The 25,332-nt window shown below is 44.4% G+C and overlaps 1 protein-coding gene across 8 annotated transcripts in view; it reads right to left on the reverse strand.

Annotated features, from left to right (window-relative positions):
- Positions 1-5: 5 nt before the first annotated feature.
- Positions 6-25,332, reverse strand: part of GPSM2 (G protein signaling modulator 2) — a 36,575-nt gene continuing 11,248 nt past the window's right edge. For 2 of the 8 annotated variants that reach the window (XM_036343877.1, XM_036343879.1), the window contains 14 exons: positions 21,260-21,462; positions 20,094-20,315; positions 19,591-19,726; positions 19,143-19,285; positions 16,370-16,493; positions 16,150-16,265; positions 14,659-14,814; positions 13,722-13,830; positions 12,289-12,418; positions 9,344-9,414; positions 7,736-7,912; positions 6,975-7,152; positions 5,956-6,170; positions 6-779 (listed from right to left, as the gene is read on the reverse strand). In XM_036343877.1, coding sequence (XP_036199770.1) covers positions 552-779; positions 5,956-6,170; positions 6,975-7,152; positions 7,736-7,912; positions 9,344-9,414; positions 12,289-12,418; positions 13,722-13,830; positions 14,659-14,814; positions 16,150-16,265; positions 16,370-16,493; positions 19,143-19,285; positions 19,591-19,726; positions 20,094-20,314 — 2,004 coding nt within the window. In that variant the 5' untranslated portion in view covers position 20,315; positions 21,260-21,462 and the 3' untranslated portion in view covers positions 6-551. Of the gene's footprint in view, positions 780-5,955; positions 6,171-6,974; positions 7,153-7,735; positions 7,913-9,343; positions 9,415-12,288; positions 12,419-13,721; positions 13,831-14,658; positions 14,815-16,149; positions 16,266-16,369; positions 16,494-19,142; positions 19,286-19,590; positions 19,727-20,093; positions 20,316-21,259; positions 22,057-25,332 lie in introns of all 8 variants that reach the window. The other 6 variants (XM_036343876.1, XM_036343878.1, XM_036343874.1 and 3 more) reach the window with 4 other exon arrangements.

A 25,332-nucleotide genomic window follows, 5' to 3' on the forward strand; every position in this document is an offset into this window, starting at 1 on the left:
CCAAAACAAGCTAAAAGAAGTTTATTTCTTAAGAGTCTCATTTATAATGGCTTTGGCCCAAAAATATATTGAAAACAGATTTTGTTAGAGGGGGGAAACCTAGATTTTTTATGGGACTATTTTATATAACTACACATTGGTCGAGCAATTTTTTCTAGACAACATATTTTCTCTTTATATGTTAAGTATAAAAAAGCCATTGTCAATGGAGCGCTTAAAAATACGATCTCAGAAAGGGGACTAGAGTCGTCGGGGTTCGTCTAACTTTCTACTTGACGCACCGAGGCCAAGGACGAACGAGCTGCCGGAGGACAGTCCCCGGCAGCATCACGGAAGCTGGGGAAGCACCTTCTCGGCCGCGTCCACAAAGCACGTGAGTGTCCATGTGCACACGCTGCACGTACACGCCGAGTGTGTGCGCCGCCCTCAGCCTGCATGCTGTTACATGCCGCAACCCCTCCTTTCCAGGAAAGAGAAGTAGGTGCAGCTCCTGAACAGCGTTCTGAGGGGACAGGGTCACTTTAAAACATACGTCCATAGTAACTAGGGGCTTATTTTCTTCCTGAATTTTTAAGATCCAACAGAGCATCACTTTGCAAGCAGCCCTTCAGCCCAAGTGTAGCGTCTCTGTTTTGATCTCTTTGTAAAAGAACTCTCTGTTCATCCATCCTTTTCGCCTGAGACCGTAAAATGAGGCTAAAAAAGTCCTCGTCTGGTACCGTTGGCCCCTTTGTGGCAGCGGGGGGAGGCGCACATCTCTGGTCGTCTAGTCTGGACCCCTGAAAGCAAGGAGAGCGATTAGCACCCAAGTCGTGCAGGAGGAGAGCATGTCTCTCTCACCAGGAAATGCAGCTGAAACCTAGCAGTTTCTTTTAAAGGCTTGTACCAAGTGTCCCTTTGGTGAGATGGAGACACAGGTTGTAATCTTCCCACAACGGGCAGGGACAGCGCGGCTCACCAGGGCCTCAGATTCTCCCCCAGGGCCCCGCCCGCCGCACACCCGGGTCCCTCCTCTCCTCTCCACGTCCCCCAACACTCAGGCTCCTCAGTCCCTAGGCCTCAGCAATCAGCGCCCACGGTCATAGGCCAGACTGTCGTCATCAACAATTGCACCATCTTTAAAATTGGGATTTCGCGCATCCCGGGCTGGCCACTGCCCGTTTTTCCAAACCGTCCTCTCTCGTACTCCAGTAACTTTTTAAAAATGTGCTAAACATAAAATGTACCATTTTAACCGTATTTATAGGAACAGTTTAGTGGCATTAAGTTCACTCATGTTGTGCAACCATCACACCATCCATCAGAACGGTTTTCACCCTGCAAAACAGAAACTTGAACCCTTTTAAACAGTAACTCCCAGCCCCTGCAGCCCCAGTGCACTTTCTGCCTCTGAGTGTGACTGCTCTCAGTTCCTCATGAGCAAACCGCACCGTGTTTGTCCTGGTGTGACCGCGTGTTCCGCAGCATGTCTTTAAGGTTCACACATCTTACAGCACGTGTCAGGATCGCCTCCCTAACGCGGGAAAATGCTCCATTCTGTCTGTCACCACGTTTTGTCCATTAGCCTGTGGTCGGCAGCTCATGTTCCTGCAGGTGTCCATTCTGAAGTAGGTTGTTGGGTCATGTGGTAATTCTATATTTTTTTCTTCAACTGCCATACTGTTGCCAACAGCAGCTGCACCATTTTACATTCTCTCACCTGCCGGGCACAAGGGTTCCAGTTTCTCCACATCCTTACCAGCATGTGTTCTGGCTTTTTTGGTAGTTGCCATACTAAGGGTGTGAGGCAATATCTCATTGTGTTTTGATCTGTGTTTCTCTAATGATCTGGGATGCTAAACAGCTTTTCCTGCCATTTGTGTATCTTCTTTGGAGAAATCTTATTTTTGGAAGGCAGCTATGCTCACCACTATACCACCAACGCCGCACAGAAATCTTATTTTTGAATCGGGTTTTTGGTTGAGTTTTTGGAGTTCCGAATATTCTGGATTAATCCTTTCTCAGTTATGTTGCTTGCAGATATTTTCTGTGGTTGCTTTTTTACCTGTTGACAGTGTCCTTGGATGTATGGAAGCTTTACCTTTTGTTGCCTGTGCCTTTGGTGTCATGACCAGGAAATCATTGCCAGACCCAGTCCTGTGAGGCTTTCCCCTTAGTTTTCTTCTAAACGTTTTACAGTTTTAACTCTTACCTTTAGGCGTTTGATACATTTTGAGTTAATTTTATATATGGTTTTAGGTAAGTGTTCAGCTTTTGCACATGCTTACCCAGCTTCTTTTTATTTGTTGATAAGACTTCTTTCACCATTGAATGTTCTTGGCACCCTTGACAAAATCATTTGACCGTGTAAGTGAGGGTTCTCCCCCTTTTACATCCACACTCCAAACTAATGTTGACACAAAATGAAAGAACATTCAACTCTGGAATATTTATCATAAAACAAAGATCATGACAATCAGATAAGTCAATCCATGTGTGATGTGTTTTTAAATTTCACTTACTTTTTTTAAATATATTTTTTAATTTTTAAAATCACTTTTTTTGGTATTTTGTTACTATTTCCTTTTAGTATTTTCTATTAAATATCAGGTAAAGATCATTTTTACATGTAATTGGAATGTAATATCCTATATCAATAGATATATACATAATAAACCATGCGTTTTTTTCAAAGAGGGTTCTCTATTCTATTGGTCTATATGTCTATCTTTATGCCAGTACTGCAGTTTTGATCACTAGCTTTGTAGTAAATTTTGAAATCACTAAGTGTGAGCCCTCCAACTTTGTTTTTCTTGTCTATGTTCCCTTGAGATTCCACATTAATTTTATAGTAGATTTTTCTATTTCTGTAAAAATGTCACTGAAAGTTTGGTAGGAATTGAATTGACTCTCTAGATCACTCTGGGTGGTAATATTTTTGACAATATTAAGTCTTCCAACCCATGAACACCAACATTTATTTGTCATTATTTCAGAAATATTTTGTAGTTTACATTGTACAAGTGTATTACCACCTTTTTATTCTTTTTGATGCTATTGTAAGTGGAATTATTTTCTTAATTTCCTTTTTGGACTATTCATTGTTAGCATAGAGACACAACTGATTTTTGGGTGTTGATTTTATCTCCCGTTACTTTGCTGAATTTGTTTCTTAGTTCTAACGTGTGTTTTTTGTTGTGAAATCGTTAGGATTTTCTACACAAAGACCTGTCATCTCTGAACAAAGGTAATTTTACTTTTCCTTTCCAATTTGGATGCCTTTTGTTCCTTTCTCTTGCCCAACTGCTCTGGGTAGAATTTGCAGTTCGATGTTGACTAGAAGTGGGCATCCTTGCCTTGTTCCTGATGTTAGGAAAAAAAAGCTTTCAGTCCTCTACCACTAATTATGATGACAACTGTGGGTATTTCATAAATGACTTTTATCGTGTTGCAGTATCCTGATATTCTGAGTTTGAATGTTTTAATGTGTTGAATCTTGTCAAATGATTTTATTCATCAATTGAGATAATTGTGTGTTATTTATTTTTACATTTTATTCGTGTGGAGGATTAGATCAGTTTCCATACATTGAATCAATCGTGCATTCCAGGAATAAATCTGTTGGTTGTGGTATATAATCCTTTTAATATGCTGCTGAGTTCTGTTTGCTAGAATTTTGATGATTTCTGAATCTATATTAAAAAGGATATTGGTTTGTAGGGTCCTGTTAGCTTTGGTACTAGGGCAATATATTGGCCTCAGAATGACTCCTAAGTCACAGGAAGGGTTCTCTTCAGTTTTCTGGAAGAGTTTAAATGTTCAGTAGGATTCACCTGTGCAGGCGTCAGGTCTTTGATTACGGATAGAATCTCCTTAGAAATGATGGCTCTACTTTACATTTCTTCATTATTTTCTTGGACAAATAACTAGAAACACAAAACCATCTCACCTAGGTTATCCAACTTATTGGCATATATTCATAGTATCCTATAATTTTTATTTCTGTAGAAGCAATGTAATGTCCACTTTCATTTCTGATTTTAGCAGTTTAGGCCTCATCTTTAGCTAGAGGTCAGCCTTTTCAAAGAATCAGCATTTGGTTTTGTTGATTTTTTCTCTATTTTTGTTATATTTCTGCTCTCATCTTTATTATTTCCTTCCTTTTAATGTCAGCAGCATTTACAGCTGTAAGTTTTTCCCAAGCCCTGCCTCCTGTAAGTTTTAGAACACTCTCTCTAGGTTTTCTGATTTCTCTTTAATTTCCTAATTGGTCCAGTTTTCCTTGTTATTGCTTCTAACTTCATGCCATTGTGGTTGGAAAAGATGCTTGTATGATACCTAACGTACAGTCTACCTGGGGGATGTCCCTGTGCACCTGGGAAGAGCGTGTTCTAATGTGTCTACTAGACCTGGGTGGTTTACTGGTTGTCCCGTCCATTAGTGAGAGGGTGGGTACTGAAGTCTCCAACGACTGCTGCAGAAATGCCCCTCTCCTTTAACTGTCCGTGTTGGCTTCAGTATTTCTTGGAGCCCTGGGATCACGGCTTCTTTTCACATTTCACTTCCTTCTCCGTAGATTCTAAACCACTAGAATATGCTTCTCTCCCTTCTACCCTGTTCTCCAGGCAAAACACCAACCTTGGTTAAAGCTCTCTCCTTCAGCTGCTGTGACTGGAGAAGACGCACAGCAGCCCCGACATAGTTCAACTCCAGTGAGTCCTCAGCACAGGCCGGCAGTCCTGTCCCTTTCACTGCACTCAGGCTTGTAGTTTCACAGAGTGTTAGCTGTGCTCCACTTCCTTTCTTTTCAGCTTATGGCCCTCTTACTTACTCTGCTGAGAAACGATTCCTGCTGGCTCCCACCCCCGGGTGTGTACACTCCGCCTCCTTCAGTTACTCCTCCTCCTCTCTACTACCTCCCATGTTCCCAACCCACTCCATCCTTTGTCCCTATCATGTCACTAAAACAGTACCTTTCAAAATCACTAATCTCCCTGTTGCCAAATCTAACCATCATCTTAGCCATCATCTTACAAGGCTTTTAGCAGCACGTGACACAGGCGAACATCCTTCAAAACCCCTGCTGCGCGTGGCTTTACCCGCTCAGGGCTTCCGGCTCTGGCTGGTTGCAGACATTCCTCTATCAGTTGGATTTGCAGCGCCGAGTCCTCTGCTTCCTTCTCTGCGGCTCGGGTGTCATCTCTTTCCAGGGCTTTAGTACCGTTACCTGCTGCTGACTCCCAAAGTCACTTCTCTGTTGGGGTCACACTTTCATTTCCAAATACCTTCTTAACTGAATGTCTGGTTCGGTGCCCTAGATTTACATGTGAAGGAACTCTTGCTGTTTCGACCCCGTCAGGTTTCTCCGCTGCCTTCCCCTCTGATTAAATGGCACCATCCACCCCACAGGCTGGAGCCGTCCTTGACTCTCTGTCCCGCCATCTATCTCTGCCGCCACTCTGGTCTGCCGTCTTTGTGCTGAATTGACAGGTTGGTTCCCACGGACAGCCAGGCGACCATGCAGACCCTCCGGCACCTTCCCCTCACTCACCCCCGAGACTTCCGTCTCTGGAATCTTTCATGTGGCTGATGCTTTGCCTCATTCCGGTCTCTTCAGAAATGTCTTCCCAAACCACCACACCTCACACAGACACTCCAGCCACAGCCTTTATCTCGCTGCCCGACTCACACTCTTACCCATGCAAACGTATCTAATGCCTCGCACTGTCCAGAATAAATGGGGCCAGACAGAGGAAAATGCCTCCTCTTAGTGAAAATAAGCATTATTTTCCTCTTTCCTGAAGCTCAGTGGTTAGTAATTATTGAAACAGCTAAAATGTGAAAGCTACTGCACAATGAGCATTTCTCCCATTTCTTTGAGTCTTTTCTCCACGCCACCTCACCAAACAGCCCTCCCCGCTGCAGAATCCTAATCCCGCCAGAGCCAGGCACAGCGTGACACGAACAGGCACGTACCTGACACTTGACGAGGATGTCGAAGAAGTCCTCGTCAGGCTCCTTGTCACTCGTCACCAGGTGGCCCAGGACAGACTGGTTGTTGTTTGGGGTCAGGCGCAGCCCTGGCAAGTTACTGACACTGGCCCTCTGGTCGTCCAGGCGGCGGCTCTGCGAGCTGGCCAGGAGATCCAGAAACTCGTCCGTGTTGGGGGACACCACGGAGACAGATGGTGCTACGAACAGGAAACCGCCCAAACATCAGGCATATTAGTTACAGACCCAGCTCCTTCCTGCTCGGCTCTGTCTCTGGTGGACGGGGGAGGGGATCCGGAGAACCCTAACGTCCATTGGGTGCTGCCAACGTTACTGCATTTCCCTCTTGTGCAGAGCTCGATTTACAAGGTGAAGTTGTTTCTCTTCCATAACGTGTCTGACAGGACAAGTGGGACAGTGTTCTTAGTCCACCTGGATAGGAACCATCGAGCTAATAACTACACTTAGAGTTAAGTGCTGCGGGCAGTTGGCAACCAGTGGTCCTTGAGGTCCGAAAGGTTGGCAACCGCTGCTCTAGGGCAGAGGAAGTCACCTGTTTCAGAAGTTTCTTTTCATCCAGATGGGAAGCACCTGCGTATTACATACAACTGTCGTTTTCTTCCCAACCCCTAAGGCAGTGGTTCTCAACCTTCCTAACGCCGCGTTCCTCATGTTGTGGTGACCCCCAACCATAAAATTTTGTTGCTACTTCATAACTGTAATGTTGCTACTGTTATGAATCGTAATGTAAATATCTGATATGCAGGATGTATTTAGGCGACCCTTGTGAAAGGGTCGTTCGACCCCCAAAGAGGTCGAGACCCACAGGTTAGAACTGCTGCCCTAAGAGTAGGGAGGCAGGTACACTCGGGAACTGACACCCGCCTTGTTCGACCTGCACAAATACCCGTATCTGGGCTCAGCTGTTGTACTTCCCATTAGAACTGAGTTCTCAGAAATAAATAAGGGAGCTATGAGGATTGGGAGAAGCAGAGGTAACTCACTTCTTAGCTTCACTCGCGGGGGAGTGGACGGAGCTGTGCCGGAAGCTGCCCCGCAGGTCTTGTCTTGTAAGCAGCACCGCTGGTCGTCCATCCGGTTGCTCTGAAATCGGCTCAGGAGGTCAAAAAACCCTTCCTCTCCCATCGTGTCTGCACTGAGTTTCTGAGACAGAGAGAAAAGCTAAGTCTCCCAGGTCACCAATGGAACAAGATGAAGATTAAAAATTGGCGTTTTCTTTGTAGAAGTACTACGTGATGGCAGTGTCATTACTGAAAAGCATTTGTAGTCCTTTAGTTGCTAAAGTAAGGGACCTCAGCCTCGGGGCACTGCTCCAGGTCCTGAGTGAGTCAGGCAAGTATCAGGGCAGGCACCGCCTCAGGCGGTTTCCCTCTCCCTCGGCCACATCTGCATTGCCAGCTCCTCTTGCGCTTTGGAGCCACGATGTAATAGGGCCACTAGAACACAGCACTGCGATACCTCCACAGGTGATCCGATAACCGGCTACGGAGCGACTGACAGGCAGGGAGCGTGAACACTGTGGGGACACTGGACAGAGATGGCTCACGTCCTGGGCCAGACAGACGGACAACATGAGATCTCATCACCCCACTCAGAACAGTGTGCAAACTCAGAACATGAGTTCTATTTACTCTGGAATTTTCAGTTGAAGTTTGGACTGCGGTTGATCACAGGTAACAAACCTTGGAGAGCAAACGTGGCTAAGGGAGAACTGTACTCCGAACCTTATTTTAAACATACGTACCCTCTGGGGGTTTGGAACTCGGTGCTCAATGGGATTCCTGGCATCTTGGAGAACCTTAGTGGACGTACTAGTTTTGTATTTTTTCCCCTTCAATCTGTTGACAAAGAGTAGCTTTGCAGAAGGTTTGGCAATGAGGGGTTTTTGTTTCGCAAGAATTTCACTGTTCCAGTTCTGTACCTGCAGGATTATAAACGCACATGTAAAGCAGAGCGTGAAGAAAACACCTCTGGTTTCCTAGAATATTAACCTGCCATCCACTCAGTATTGGGGGGTGAGGCTTAGACCTTTTTGTTGTGTGGTTTTTTTTAATCCTCACCTGAGGACATGCTTGTTAGAGAGGAAGGGAAGGAGAGAAGCATCGATTGGTTGCCTCCCATACGAACCGACCTGGAGCTCGCAACCTTTTGGTGTACAGGCGACACTCTAACCTACTGAGACACCCGCTAGGGTGAGGCTTAGAGCTTTTAACAAATTTCTTCTTGCCAGGATAGTTCATTATTTCAATAGCTTGTACCAAATACATACTGTAGATTTCTCATTATCAAAACAACACGGTGGCTTTTAAAAACCCAAGCATAAGAAATCCCATAAAAATAAACTTTGAATGGTCAGAGAAAGAGCCAGGGTTTTATTCTGGGTGTGAGTCACTTAAATATTACACCCAGAAATGCTGGATATATGTAAAAGTTTAACTGCAAAATTTAACACCTAAAATGTACACAGCAGCAGTCATTTTTTTGTCAATAGAGCTGTACTGTTTTCATAACCATTACTAAATTCTCAATAGGCAAAAGTCTAATCAAATTTATATGATCTGGTTTAAACATAGGTAACAACCTTTTTAAAAATGGTTGAATAGATTTCCCTATTAGAGGTGACATACAATACTATATTAGTTTCAGGTGTACAACACAGTGATTAGACATGTATGTAACTTACAAAGTGATCCCCCCATTAAGTCTAGTTCCCACCTGGCACCATACATGGTTATTACATGACTATATGCCCTGTCACTATTTTGTAATTGCCAGTTTCTAAATCCTTCTCACCCAGCCCACCGAACCCCCTCCCATCTGGCAGCCCTCAGTCTGCTCTCTGTATCTGTTTGTTTGCATTACCACCTTTGAACAACATTCAGAATATTTAATGCACAGGAGAAACATATACCAACATCAGCTCATGTTATCACCTGAAACCGACAGAACTTCAACCAAAAAACAGGAGGTCTTACAGGGGGGGAAAAGCACCACGAATGTTTGTTGGAAGTCACAAATGTTAGTGAGTAGACAACTGTGTAAATATGGAGTCCATGAATAATGAGAATCAACTGTACGTAAAAAATTATTTAAATGAAAAGTTACTAAAATAGCTAGTGTTGCTCAGTGGTTGAGCATCGATCTATGAACCAGGAGGTCAGTTTGATTCCCGGTCAGGGCACATGCCCAAGTTGTGGGCCGATCCCCTGTGTGGGATGTGCAGCAGGCAGCCAATCATTGATGCTCCTCTCTCTCCCTTCCTCTCTGAAGTCAATAAAAACATAAATTTTTAAAAATTACTAAAATATTTTTAATAACAGTTTAAGAAATTTAAGATATAAAAACTACACACCTTGTCTGGTGTTAATTTCATAAGTTCCATGTTTTCCATACTGTGTCGGCGTCCAAACTTGGGGCGTGCACCTTTGTAAAAAAGCAATTTAAATAAACCAGGGAGACCTTAACACTACAAATTCAGCATCACTCTGGCATTTGTCATTGAATTTAAAGTCTGTTACACAAACCCATATGGAAGTAGGAAATCTTACAACATGTTCTTTTAAGAATAATTTTCTAGCCTTAGCTAGTTTTGCTCAGTGGATAGAGCATCAGCCTGCGGACTGAAGGGTCCCAGGTTCGATTCCAGCCAAGGGCACATGCCCAGGGTGCAGGCTTGATCCCCAGTAGGGGGTGTGCAGGAAGCAGCCAGTCAATGATTCTCTCTATTAATGTTTCTATCTCTCTCCCCCTTCCTCTCTGAAATCGATAAAAAATATATTTTTAAAAAAACAGTTTTCTATAGAAATAGACTATGGCCTCGCTCTCAATAGACAATGGCCTTACATCTCTTGATGTAAGAAAGTTACATTTTGCTTGGAAACTAACTTGGGTTACTAACATTGACCCTTAATTTAGAAAAAGCGTTTATAATAATTGTCTTTGTATTATCTAACGTCTTAAAAATAAACCCAGACAAACTGGAGAGGGATTTAAGTAAAAACATAAGGAAAAGGCTTTAGGCCTTCAATTTTGGGATAAGGATAAAAATAACAGCCAAGCACTACATAACTTCAGTTACCCATTTCATTAGATGACAGGTTTACTGCCTGTCAGAAAGTATGTTAAAAAGTTCAACATTTCTTCAACAAAATTATCATTAAACGTAAAAAACTTTCATTCCACCTCAATCTTTTAAAGAGAAGCAATATTTTAAAAGGCATAAATAAGGAAAACATGATACCTACCCAACTTAAAAAATAAACTGTTGCCAACACATTAACTCCCCCAACAATGTCCCTCTCTCTTCCTATAATTTTTCATACTTTTATTAAAATATGTGTATAGCTAAGCAATAAAGCTTATTACAGACATTATATAAATGGTCTCATACTGTACACATCTTCTAACTCAGCGGTCGCCAACCTTTCAGACCTCACGGGCTACCGATTGGCGACCGCTACTCTAACTTACTTCCTTGGAGCACCCTTACATTTGTGAGACTCATCCAAGTTGATATGTATAATTTGGTTTAATTAATTTTCATTGCCTTTTTAAGACTAGGAAATTATTTACAGATTTGTTTTACTAAGACAGATATTTAGGTTGCTCCCAATTTTTTGTTATTATAAGCGATACTACTCCAGAAATTCCTGGACCTCTCTCAGTGTGCAAGTGTCTCTCCCAGGTTGGATCCTGGGCTGTGTAACTGGAGCAGAATTGCTGAACCATAAGGTTGGTACACCTTCAACTTTACCACAACGCTGCCAAGTTGTTCTTCAAAATAGACCAATTTCTATTCCGATCAGTATTGCATAAGACTCCATCACCCGTATCGTTTCAATACTGGTATTACCAGATCTTTCCCTCTGCTGCACAGGTTTCAGAATTACTTCGCTGTGGTTTTCCCTGACTCAATGAAGTTAAGTATCTGTGAGCACCTTTGGGCCGCTTGTGTTTGTTCTGTTCATCGCTTTTGCCCATTTTTTAGGTGGGTTATTTATCTTGGTCCTAATTCATAGGCGTTCTTACACAGTGAGAATACAAATCCCTTTTAATCGTACTGTGTGGCCTTGTCCTCAGTGTGTTTCACCTCTTTGTGGTTTCTTTTAACAAAGTTCTTAATTTCATCATCAGCCTTTTCCTTAGTGGTTTTGTTTTCTGAGACATCCTCCCCTCGGGCATCATGAAGATACACTGCAGGCAGAGGCGGCACAGCACAGCCTCAGGAGACCACGCCCTCCCGCGGGCAGTTCCTCTGACTCGGTGTTCGAGTCATAAAGACACGGCTGTGTGGGGTAATTCCTCATTGTCTGTAAGGGGTCAGTGCAATGCCTGACAGAGTCAGCAATGTCAGCCAGCAGCCTCGTTGCTGCTCTAAATGTTTTCCATATTTAAATCTTTAATCCAGCAAGGGTTCATTTTCTTGAGGTAACAGTTTCCATCTATGAAGGCATATGAGTATAGGTTGTATCTTTCCTTCCTCGGGTCTGTCTCTGTGCCTGCAGCACACTGTTCTAGTTACTGAAGCTCTAAAATCTTGTACCTGTGGATGATGTCAAGACATGATCCCATTTCTTGTTTTTTATGCTTTGCTTTCAGTTCTCAGGCTTCCCCCCCCCCCCCCAATATATATTGAATGAAAGTGGCCTCATCAAGTTTCCCAAAATAACTTGCGAATTTACATCAGTTGGGGAGAACTGACATCCTTAATATTTAGTTTTCTGACTTAAGTGATTACAGGGTTACAGGAGGCAGCCGATCAATGTTTCTCTTTCTCTCAAATCAATAATAAAAATTTTTTTTAAAACCACATTAAATTCACTGCTGGACCTGGTTTACTGATCACTCATTTAGAGTTTCTGCATCCACGCTCATGAGTGAAGACTGGCCTGTAATTTACCTTTTTTGTATTGTTCTGTCTAGTTTGGAAATCAAGGTTATACTGTTCTCAGAAAGACAGATCTACAGAATTTTGTGGAAGGTTGGAATCAATTTTCTTCAGTGCCTGGTAGACCTCACTAGTGAAATCATCTGGGCCAGGCATTGTGTTAGTGGGAAGTTTATGTCCACTTTTTTTCTTCCTTGAGTAACCTTGCTGTAGATCTGTTAGTCTTTTTATAAAGAACCAAATTTCAGATTTTAAAAATCTCCCACATCTTTGTTTTACTGTCATTAACCTGTGTTAATAAAATGTTGAACTTCCTATGTTATATATCCTCTGGATTTGGTGAACATGTGATGACCAATTTAAATGTGAACCTTAAGGATGCAGTTGAGTTTTGGAGACCTATTTCTTACCGTGCGAGCTGTTATCAATTTCAATGTTTTCAGACATCACTGAGGTGTTTGTGCTGTAGCTCAGCCCGAGAACCATCTGAAGGTCAGAGAGGTTCAGCCGTGCTGTGAGCTCGCCACTGCTGTCCCCGACCTGCAACCACAGCATGAATGTTAGAGGAGGGACAGAGAACGGTGAAGACTAGCTGAGAATGTTGTGAACCGACTGAAAACAGTTAATATTGGAATTAGGAGACTATGAATTAAATGGGATTTTTATAGAAGAAAAGGGAAGTTTCTAAAACTTGACAATAGGACAGCTAATTTTATTTGATCAGCTCTTTAGGTCTCTAAATATTAAATTGCTCTTAATCTGTGATCATCCTATATAATAAAAGGCTAATATACCAATTGACCAAATGGTGGAAATGACCAGTCGCTATGACATGCAATGACCACCAGGGGGAAGACGCTCAACGCAGGAGCTGCCCCCGGTGATCAGTGCGCTCCCACAGGCGCTCAGCCAGAAGCCAGGCTCATGGCTGGTGAGCACAGTGGCGGTGGCGGTGGCTGGAGCCTGCTGCCGCAGCAGCACTAAGGATGTCCAACTGACGGACATCCCCCTCGGGCTCCCAGACTGCGAGAGGGCACAGGCCGGGCTGAGGGATTCCCTCCCACAGTGCACGAGTGTCATGCAGCAGGCCTCTAGTATTAAATAATAGTGTGGCTCTTCTGTGACACATTAACTTGGCATCATATGAATTAAATTTCCTTAGAATATTTTATTTCCATACTATAGTAGTAGCTAACATTAAGCCAGCACTAGACATTATCTTAGGCATATATATGTGTGCTTATATGTATATATCATTCATATACTTTATAAAAAATCCTTACTCAAGGACTGATTTTTAGAGAGAGTGGGAGGGAGGGAGGAAGGGGTGGAGACAGAGAGAAACAGCAATATGAGACACATTGATTGGTTGTCTCCTGCCCTCGCCCCGACCAACTGGGGCCCAGGGATTGAACCTGCGACCCTTTGGTGCTGGGGTGACATTCTAACCACTGAGACCACTGGCCAGGGCCACTTTATATATATTATCTCATCCTTATGATGACTTGCAAGCTAGGTATTCCCATTTTATAGATGACAGAAGTGAGGCTCAGAAAGGTTTCTAAGCTCAAATAGGCAGATGGTAGGACTGTAGCAGGAGCCAGTCCTTGATTCTAAAAGCTTCTCCTCCACACATACTGCTGGTCCATGAACTGGGGGCGTGGTGGGCATATTCTGGTCCCTGGAAACCAGCCTCACCTTCCACATCAAGGCCAGTGCGAACACACCTCCAATCAGCATCTCAGATGCTGGGAACAAAATCGATTCGGCACTGGCCGCAGAAGAGCGATCCCGGCAGTGCCGGGCTTTCCCAGCAGCACAGACCAGCCTTTCGGCTCCTTACCTCTCTTGAAATCTCCAGGTGCTTTTCAGCAAAGTGCATGGCTTGCTCGTGGTTGCCTAGGGCTGTGTACGCATTTCCCAAGCTCCAGCACGCTCTCCCTTCACCGATTCTACGAGATGATCAAAGCAAACCTGCCGTTATCCGGAGGGAGGTGAGCGTGGTCATGCTGCCCAGCAGTAACTGAGGAACACACAGTGCTCCGCGTTTACGTGGTATTTGGTATAAAAAACCTACCATCTCAATACTAGAGACAAGCCAGAATACCCACAGTCCAGTGTTAAAACACCTTTTTAAACACACACTGTATGACAAACCAGTCAAGTTGCAGGGGTGGGTCTGTCCCTTGCCCATGTTCTCTGCAGCCCCAGTGATCATGCAGCCCGTGCCTGGGAACCATGGCGGGGGGGCGGGTGGAGAGTGGAGGATTCGCTGCCTCGGGCAATGTAAGAGAGTTTCTCCTCTGTCCTGAGGTGAAACCTACTTCCCTAACATACACAGCACAGACCACAGGCCTGCACATATATGCTGTTTGTTCATTCAGTGAAAAAAAGGAATTAGCCACCGACATTAACAATCAGAAGGCTTCATCTAAAACTCAGGACTTCTAGCTTCTCTTAAAAAGGGGGGCACTGGACATAAGGGACCTTCCTTCCTGTTGGCGACAATGAGCGGCATCAGGTAGCAGCCGTCCCCGTCACACGGGCCGTGCGTCAGTCCGCCCCATCCCACACTCGTCTGTCAGTGGTTGGACTGACCTAGTTACTGATCTGGGTTGAGGGCTCCCTGGGACCAGGCTAATCCCCTAACACATGCGAGCCTTCAAACAAAACTGTACAGAGGATGTTACTCAAACAAGAACTTCCTTAAAAAGGAAACAAAAGACACGTTACTAAAACACCTGTTTCACCGCCACCGCAGTAGCGAGGCGGGCGCTCACCTGTCCTTGAGCTCCTGCGCAATGGCCAAGTGCTTCAGGTGGTAGTCGATGGCCTTGTCGTAGTCCTGGAGCAGTGTGTAGGTGTTCCCCAGGCTGTAACAAGACTGCGCCTCCACGGCTCTGTCTTTGAGCTGCCGAGCCAACAGCAATGTCTTCCTGGAGAAGAAATTAACGCTGACGTAACCATCATCATCAACACTCACTTTTCTACCTGCCTGTCAAGCGAATCTGTTTTAGAGCCTAAGATCCTACACTTTCTCCAGGACTCCAGACTTTTAGGGTAGGTGAGAGTCCTGTTAGTTTTCCAGATAAAGGAGGAGTGACACGAGAGCAAGTGCTTTGCATGTGAACACTTGGTAACATGTAAGAAAACCTTCCCTGTTGCAGTGACAATAACTTAAATGAAGGGACAGTCACATACCCTCTCTTTCAATCATATGTTGCCTTTACATCTGTTTGAAATTTAAAATACTGAGTTAGGCCATTAGTCACAAACTCATGAAAAATATTTAGTGTGTTTAAAGATTAACCGAATTCTACCCAATGCCTATGGAACTGCCAATGAGAAGCCAGTGTAGCAGTTAGAGTGTGGGCCCCACAGCTAGACTTTCTGGGTGATACATTTTATTTGGAAAGAGTGATATATTTTATTTGGAAGCATATTTCATATCTAATCGGCCAACAAATATTAACCATTAATTAATATGTTTAAAGTAAGGTGGGATGACATTCTAGCTTTTTAGATGGACCTAAAGCAATTTTACCTTTTTTTAAAATGAAAAATATTCAGAGCTCTCTCACATTGGATTCTCTAACAATAAAATACAAATGAATCACTGTGTCTTTGGCTCATGCAACTGGATTCTGCCAAAGTCTGTACGGGCCTTAATCCCCACTAATTAGGGGAAACTCCAGACACCCCAGAAGCACAGAGCAGGCCACGCCAGGCAGTCTGCACACACTGTCATCCACGGACAGATCAGAAAGACCTGCCACAGAGGAGCCGGGACTGCCAGTCGGGTGAGCGAGGGCCAGAGGCGGCAGAGGGGGGCGGCAGTGGGAAAAGCCCAGTGACCGTGGGGAACAGCACACATTTTTGTTACCAGGCTTTCTTTTGGCCTCTCTGCAAATCAGTGAGAAAATGCATATAAATATACATATTACACGTGCTAATAAGCAAGGTAAGGGTTTCTTTTAAGAAGTTTTAAGGTAAAAGCAACCGTGTAAAGGGTCATAGTGCTGCCGTTAAGCCCCGGGCACAGTCATACTCACTGAGCACGTGCGGCCCTATGCTAAGGGAGCCCTTCATACAGTCCTCCAGGCAGTCCTCGCCACGGTCCGAAAGCAGGTGTGGTATCTCGTTTCAGGTGAGGACCCCGAGGCTTAGAAGCCCGGGTCCCACTGCCACTGTGCAGCCAAGCGCAGGTTCTGAGCCTCCGGTGACTGACAGGCTGCATACCTCTCACACTTACACAGAAATACCAGACTCACTTGTAGTAGTCAGAGGCCATTTCAAATTCACCAAGAAATATATATGCATTTCCAAGGTTGCTGTACGCTCTTCTTTCGGCTGCTTTATCCCCAAATTCTTTTGCTATAAGGAGACGCTGAAAGAGAAAGCTCAGGTGAGACAGAGCCATGACAGTCAGGAACAGTCTCATCCCTGCGGACACGGCTGGAGAAGCTGCTCCGGGTTTCTGCCTGCACTGACCTGCTCGTGGGCTATGACCGCGTCTCTGAAGTTGCCCAGGAGGTAGTGCGTGTTTCCCAGGTTTCCAAAGGCACGTCCCTGGGCGGCTCGGTCACCCAGAGCGGTCACCAGCGACAGGTTTTCCCTGAGAGCAGAAAGTTGTGAAAGGATAGGATGGGGGGTTACTTATTAGACTTACACATCTCAGTCTTTTGATCATAAAACAGTTTTTAGAAAAGCTTACAGCCACAACGTGCCACATCTTAAAGGCGTGTCTGTGGTGGAGAGTGGCTGTAGGAACCGGCTGGGGACACTTTACTAAACCATCTGGTGGGTTTCTGCCCAGAGTCAAGGACGCAGTCAGTCTGGAAACCCCTAAGCGGGCAGTCCTCTGAGATCCTACTGATAAGAGACTAAACTTACCCAAAGTAACTTAGACTTCTTTTTTCTGCCACTAAGTGGCGCTGGTCTGCAGTCCAAAAGGAAGCTTTTCTGGGGACACTAATACAACTCTGTAACCTTTCAGAACAATTTGGTTTATTTTTACTTGCTAGTCCAAACTTTTCAACCTCTGCCAAACCTTAAAGCTTCCTCTGGGGTAAAGAATGCACAGCACCCACTCTCACCACTCCTGTCGACATAGTACTGGAAGTATTAGCCATTGCAATTAGACAAGAAGAACAAATAAAAGGCATCCAAATTGGAAAAGAAGAAGTAAAACTGTCCTTATTCGCAGATGACATGATATTATACATAAAAAACCCTAAAGACTCCATCAAAAAACTATTAGACTTAATAAATGAATTTGGCAATGTAGCAGGATACAAAATTAACGCCAAGAAATCTATGGCATTTCTATACACCAATAGTGAACTTACAGAAAGAGACTAAAAAAGCCATACCATTTACCATTGCACCAAAAAAATTAAAATACCTAGGAATAAACTTAACTAAAGAGGTAAAAAACCTCTACTCAGAAAACTACAGGACATTGAAAAAAGAGCTAGAGGAAGACATAAACAGATGGAAGAACATACCATGTTCTTGGATTGATAGAATCAACATCATTAAAATGTCCATACTACCCAAAGCAATCTATAAATTCAACGCACTTCCCATTAAAATACCAACGGCATATTTCACAGACCTAGAACGAACTCTCCAAAAATTCATCTGGAATAAAAAAAGACCCCGAATAGCTGCAGCGATCCTGAGAAAGAAGAACAAAGTAGGTGGGATCTCAATACCAGATATCAAGCTGTATTACAAAGCCACTGTTCTCAAAACTGCCTGGTACTGGCACAAGAACAGACATATAGATCAATGGAATAGAATAGAGAGCCCAGAAATCGACCCGAACCAATATGCTCAATATTTGACAAAGGAGACAAGAACATACAATAAGAGTCAAGACAGTCTCTTCAATAAATGGTGTTGGGAAAATTGGACGGATACATGCAAAAAAATGAAACTAGACCACCAACTTACACCATACACAAAAATAAACTCAAAATGGATAAAGGACTTAAATGTAAGACGGGAAACCATAAAAATACTAGAGGAAACCACAGGCAGCAAAATCTCAGACATATGCCGAAGCAGTTTCTTCACTGATACAGCTCCTGGGGCATTGGAAACTAAAGAGAAAATAAACAAATGGGACTACATCAAAATAAAAAGCTGCACAGCAAAAGAAACCATCAACAAAACAACAAGAAAGCCCACTGCGTGGGAGAACATATTTGCCACTGTAATCACCGCTAGGGTTTAATCTCCAACATTTATAGGGAACTCATACAACTTAACAAAAGGAAGATAAACAATCCAATCAAAAAATGGGCAAAGGACCTAAGTAGACACTTTTCAAAAGAGGACATTCAGAAAGCCAAGAGACATATGAAAACATGCTCAAAGTCACTAATCATCCAAGAAATGCAAATCAAAACAACAATGAGGTACCATCTCACACCTGTCAGAATGGCTATCATCAACAAATCAACAAACAACAAGTGCTGGAGAGGATGTGGAGAAAAAGGAACACTTGTGCACTGCTGGTGGGAATGCAGACTGGTGCAGCCACTATGGAAGACAGTATGGAGTTTCCTCAAAAAGTTAAAAATGGAACTCCCATTTGACCTAGTGATCCCACTTCTAGGAATGTATCCCAAGAAAAAAGAAACACCAATCAGAAATGATATATGCACCCCTATGTTCATAGCAGCACAATTCACCATAGCTAAGATCTGATAACAGCCTAAGTGCCCATCAGCAGATGAATGGATTAGAAAACTGTGGTACATCTACACGATGAAATACTATGCTGCTCTAAAAAGGAAGGAACTCTTACCATTTGCAACAGCATGGATGGAACTGGAGAGCATTATGCTAAGTGAAATAAGCCAGTCAATGAAGGAAAAATACCACATGATCTCACTCATTCATGGATAATAGAGACCATTATAAACTGATGAGCAAAAATAGATACAGAGGCAGAGCAGCATCGAACAGACTGTCAAACTACAGCGAGAAGGCAGGGGAGGGTTGGGGGGCGGGAAGGGGAGGTAAGAGATCAACCGAAGGAATTGTATGCATGCATATAAGCATAACCAATGGACACAAGACACTGGGGGTGAGGGGGCGAGTAGGGGAGGCCGGGGGAATGTCAAGGGGAGAAAAAAAAAAAAAGACCTATGTAATACTCTTTGTAATACTTTAAGCAATAAAAAAAAAATTAAAAAATAAAATTAAAAAAAATAGAATGCACAGCAGACCCCCGGCTGGCAGCACGACTCACTCATAGAGATCCACGGCGGCCTGCAGAGCAGCGCGCACCTCCTCGGGGAAGTCGCCCGCGTCCTGAGCGCCGGGGCAGCTGAAGCTCTTCCCTTTGGCGTGGTACACGTTGCCCAGGTTGTACAGCGCTCTCGCCTCTCCCACCTGTGGAGACGGCGCAGTGTTACTTTCACCTTTTGCACCCGGAAGGCAGGTGGTGTAATGCCTACCACACGCTCTGCAATGTCCTGGACCTCATGGCCCAGAGGAAGGTTATGCTGGCCACCCACACAGGACCCACCAATGGCCGCCAGGAAGGAGGGCCTCTCACTGTTTACTGTCCCCTCTACTTGATCATTTGTATGGTGGTTCTGTTTTCTATGAGTATTTTCCTTTTGGTATTAACTTGATTAAATGATTAAACAGAATTAAAACACAAACCAATTCAGTGAAAATGTCCCCTTTTTTACCTTGTCGTTAAGTTCTCTGGAAATATCGAGGTGTCGCTGACAACAGACTACGGCTTCGTCAAAATTTCCAAGAACTTTCAAGGTGTTGCCCAGATTACCACTCGCTTTGGCTTCCCCCAGCTGGTCTCCAATCGTCCTGAAAAAAATAATAATAAAGTAAAGAACTTAAATCTAAAGTGGCCAGGATACAGTTTCCCTAGAGGACAACTAATGTGCTTATGTAAGAAAGACCCATTAGCCCTGAAACCTACTTTGAATAAAAATTTAAAACTTACATTTCTGTACTTAAATGTAATTAATTTTCACTCATTTAATTAAACTCTAGGGTCATTTCACTATTATTCATTCAGTTAATTAAACTCAGCCTAAAGATTCATTTTAAAATGCAATGCTATTTCATTAGAACTCACTAAATGTACTCAGTTGGTCTCTTAAATTGAATACAAATGTCATGAAAGTGACCATTTAGGGAGAGAGGACACTGAGAAGCTTAAGCCAATCACCTTGCAAGAGTGAGATCGTGATGGTGGTATTCCAGGGCTTTGGCGTAATCGTGCAGGTAGAAGTAGGCGTTGCCCAGCTGGCTGTAGATAGCACTGAGGGTCTTCAGGTCCTCGGTTCCCACCTGAACTGCGGCTTCAAAGAAGGACACCCCCGCGCGGCAGTCTCCGGCCTTGCACAGGCGCTCCCCCTCCAAGGCCAGCTCCAGGCAAGAGGCTTCCATTCTACAGAATGACACAGACAGCCACATCCGTCAGCACATCAGGGCCCCACGGCCTTCCCTTCCATACGCCATGCAAGTGTGGACTGTGGCTGCCCTGCTCAGAACAGCTGCCACCGTAACTGAAGTACCGGCATGACTGATAAACGGTAAGCCGTTACTTATGTAAGAGGTCACCTGCCTATTCAATGTCTGAGTCTCAGGTCTTTTATATAGAATAGCTAACTATTTCTACATGGAGCCCATTTTAATGGCCCTCCCCTCCCCCCCGCCACACACACACAAACACACACAGCAACCCACTTTACCAATGAGAGAACCTAAGAGTTCCCTAAACCAGCGGTTCTCAACCTGTGGGTCGCAACTCCTTTGGCGTCGAACAACCCTTTCACAGGGGTCGCCTAAGACCATCCTGCATATCAGATATTTACATGATGATTTATAACAGTAGCAACATTACAGTTATGAAGTAGCAACGAAAATAATTTTATGGTTGGGTCACAACATGAGGAACTGTATTTAAAGGGCCAGAAGGTTGAGAACCACTGCTAAACCGTTAGAGTTGTGGCAGACTTAGAGACTTCCTCAGGAAGATGGGGTGCCTGAGAAAGTGAAGGCCCACAATTATCCTCTTCTCGATCCAGGTGTCCAGGTAACCTACTCACCTGTCCATCACCCGCTCCTCCCATCCATCTTCCTCATGCACTCACTCTCCTCCCCTTCCCAGCGCCACACGTTTACTTGTACTTGGGAAAAGCCACACGCCATAAGAGCACTAAGTGTCAAGAAGCTACACATTAGAAAGCAAGGCTTAAAGATTCACAGAAATTCAGTTCTCAGTCTGTCACTGGATTTAAGTCAGAAGAATTAAGTTAACTAACTACATCCAGGGAGAAAAAGCAATGATACTTTGGATTCTAATCCTAAACATGAGTAGGTGTCGCTCACCACTGTGATTCTCCAACATCTGAGACTTCTGCCATGTCTGCGTTCCAGCTGTCATTCCCTTAAATGGCTTTCTGTAATTTGGCCAACGTCCTTCCAATGGCACCGTCATTAAAAAAATCTAGCTCATCCGAAGCAGGACTGTGAACGGAGTCTGGTGTGACACTAACGCTTGTTTTCTCATGGACATTAACGCACACATGTAGCTATTGAGACAGAAGAGCAAATAAAGTCCCCATGTCCCACACCTGGCATAGCGTCCCCCTGTGGAAGACTGGTTTAGCTCATCCGTCTTGGAGCTAAACCACTGAATGGAACCCACTGGGATTCGCTTTCAGCAAGTCTAACCGGGCGCTGGGCTTGGTCCTGGCGACAAATGAGGCCAGAAGGAAATCTGGACCAAAAAAACCCACAAAACCTGAGGAAAAATAAAAATCCGGACCAGGAGCAGCGAGCCCATTTCTGGTGCAAAGCCGGCCTTGGCTCAGAGCCCACGTGGCCCCCTGGGACGGGTCGGTCTCAAGCTTTCCAGCAGGAATGTGTTGTCTTATGATCCAGGGAGAGTGTTGCCCCCTCATCCGTGGATCTAAGCACAACCACGCAAGGGACCCTCTGCTACCACTTCGCTTCAGCAGCAGATAAGCCAGTCAGACAGGAGGGACGAGGGAGAGCACGTGGCAGTCGGTGACATCAGAAGCCTGACGACGCTACATTTAGGCCACTTCAAATCACGGTCTCTCTTTGTCATTCACAAGTGAAAACTGCCCTTTGGAACCATATTTTTGAAAATGAAAGAGTTCCTAAAAGAAAAAGTGTTTTGTTTAATGTTTACGAGGTTACTGGTATAGTATTTATTCTGTGTGTGACGAGAAGTGAGTCAGCGAAGTAGAAATGTGTAAAAATGTGATTTTTATGAAAGGTTCTTTCGCTAGATGAGGTGCCTTAACTAGTTGTCTTTGTCTAAATACCGAAACCACTAATTTCTAAGAATTATCACAGGGAAAAAATTAGAAAATATATTTTTACATATAAAAAATATTAATTTTTCTCTTAAAATACATTTCCTTTTTAAAATTGAGTTATCACCTGTTAAAGTGTGTATACATTTTTAGGGACACTACACACTCACACAGTGCAATTTCACTGCTAGGAAATGTATACATAATAGCTCCAAGCATGCAAATAAAAAAGCTGTATGTAAAAAAACACAGCCCACTCAATGTGCCATCGGCAGGGTACTGGTTAAAGAGGGCCCTGCCGCCAATCAGTGGGATACTGATGACAGCCCCTACTTCAGGGGGAGGGTCCCACACAGCACACCAGCAGCTCAGGGCCAGGAGGCTGCTGACCGGAAGGCAGGGAGAAGGCGGAACCAGGCAGAACGGAAAAATTAGAAGCTCGTCACGGTGTCCACATAAAACAGAGAAGCGTCTCCTCAGATCAGTGTCTTCACCACAAATACGGACCTCCTGAGCTTAAAGGTACACAGCGTTTCACTGAGCTGCCCGTCCAGACGACGGTGCAGTGAACACAACCTGGCTAAGGGCTGAGTGGTGTCATACGAGCTACGTTTTTAAAAAGTGTTTTGCAGGATTCCCGTTGGGAACAGCGACAGCACCTGGCTGTGCGGCTGCCCTTGAGATCCTCGGAGTGAGCTCCCCGGGAAGGCACTTCAGTCCCTGCGCCTGAAAGCGAGACCCAGACAAGCCTCTGGTTCATTCCCAGACACGTTATGGCTCGTGTATCTTACTAGAAAGAAGCCAATATTCTGGCAAAATCTCCAAGACTTCAATGAACTACATCTCAGTGCAAAACAGTCAAGGCAGGTTGGTTTGTAAATATTTTAGAAGATCATTAACTAGTAACAGAGAAAGTAATTTCATATCCTCTCGGTCTCTGCGAGAGAATAGAATTACTTCCTTTGTTTACCAGTTGGGCTGAAAACAAAGAAAACAGCCAGAGTAGAAGGCAAACCAGGAAAACTCCCCGCTGAAACCCATCCCACAGTTTCCTTTGTTCTTCCCCACGCCCTGCCTAATAACCACAAATAATCGGAAATGTTTTCACTTTTGCTGACTGACCACTACAGCTATAAGTCCTCATTTTCTGCACAACCTCACATTTCCATTTTTCCATTTTAATGTTTTAATATTATTTTTAACTTTCCTTCCATGCTAGGTTTTTTCTCTACCTCCTTAATTTTGGTTTCTTGAGTTCATAGTACATCAACGAAAGCAAAGAGGTGAGATCACTGGTGCTGCCTCATTTTAGAAGATTTAATGCGGATTATGTCCAAGTCTGACTCTCTGTGCAAAGGGCTCACACAGTATTTAAGAAGACAGACTCAGGACTTGAGACTCAAAGCCAGCCTGCTCTGCAGCGTCAGGCGTGCTCTGTCTCTGTGGTTGTCGCGTCTCCAGACCACAGCTCCGCCCCGTGTGTGCTCACTGGGCACCCTCATTTTCCATGGCCAGTCCTGGCTTGGCCCCACAATTTCCATCCATTTAATTTGCCACATATATCTAGTTATCTAGTTTATTTTGTAGAAGGGAAAAGCAGTGCAAAATCATCTTGATTTACATTCTGATTGTAACTTCGTTTTAAAAGTGATTTTACTACATATTATATCAAATTCAATTCTCAAAATAACCCTCTGAGCTATTACAGAGGGGAACCGTCAGACAGTGTAAGTGACCTTCTCAGGCTCATACAGAGGCAAAGCTGAGAAATGAAATCCATCTGTCTCCGAATCCAGCTCTTCCCACTACTTCACGTCACCACAAACTATTCTCAGAAAACAATTTTATTTACTTATTTTTCATTTAAAAAACCCGCACCCGAGGATGTGCTTTTATTCATTAGAGTGAAGGGGCACACTGCTCTTGGGAACCTTTAGCAAGACGGATAAGCATCTCACTAGGTCCACCTGATGGTTGTGTCCAGTGAAGTTCAATGGACATTCCATCGAGTGAACTGAGCCGGAGGACACGCGAGGCATGGCTGCCCTAAGGGAGCGAGTGGCCAAACAAGGAGTGGCCAGGGAGGAGGACACCGACATGTTTATGTGAGCAGACACCTTCGTGTTGCCACATGGTGCTGACAGACGCACGGGAGCACAGAGAGGGGAAGCGGTTTCCAGGAGGAGATCTCTGAGCCGGCTCTTAGCTGTTGGCGTGGCGCAGCACCACGCACTCGGGGAACAGAGCTCAGAGCGCAAGGTGAGGCCTGGAAGTCGGGGTGCAGGGACAGGCAGAGGCAGACAACGAAGACCCGCGGTCCATGTAAGCTCGCTCTGCCTGCAGGGACGAGGAGCCAGCTAGGGATTAGCTCTGTGGATTTAAAGGATGGACTCCAAGAGGATGAGAATGGGGGTCTAGAGGAAGGACGAAGGGGGACTACGACAGCAGTGGGGGCGAGGGGAGCGGGTCTGGATGGGTACATGAATCTGAGCAACACAGGAGGTAAACTGGCAAGTCTCCACACTGGATACAGCGCGGGAGGAGGTTTCTGGAACTATGCCCCAAAAAGTGGAATGAGGGCAATCCCTGTATTAAAAGCACATTTTAATCATGTTGAATACCTTCTGTTTTCTCTTATTTGAAACTTTTTTATTGTTAGTAAAGATGCCCTCCCCTTACCTGTACAAACTCCCTCGCCCCACGCCCTAGCGTGAGCCATCCGCCCCAGGACAGCCCACCCCGCCTCCTAAACGTGTGTTAACACAGCAGAGACCTTCACTCCTTAGAGATTTTGAATGTCCATTGCTGAATGTTCTCGTATTTATTTAACATTAACTTGTAACCATTTCTTTTTCTGTTTTTTGGGTTTTTGGTTTTTGGGTTTTTTTTTAATTTCACTGATTTCAGAAAGAGGAAGGGAGAGAGGGATAGGAACATCAATCATCAGAGAGAATCATTGATCAGCCACCTCCTGCAAGTCTCCACCTGGGGATCGAGCCTGCAACCTGGGCATGTGCCCTGACCTGGAATCGAACAGTGACCTCCTGGTTCATGGGTGGATGCTCAAACACTGAGACACACTTGCTGGTCAACTTGTAACAGTTTTGATAAAGAAGT

This window comes from Myotis myotis, unplaced genomic scaffold, assembly GCF_014108235.1.
Source record: "Myotis myotis isolate mMyoMyo1 unplaced genomic scaffold, mMyoMyo1.p scaffold_m19_p_18, whole genome shotgun sequence".
NCBI lineage: Eukaryota > Metazoa > Chordata > Mammalia > Chiroptera > Vespertilionidae > Myotis > Myotis myotis.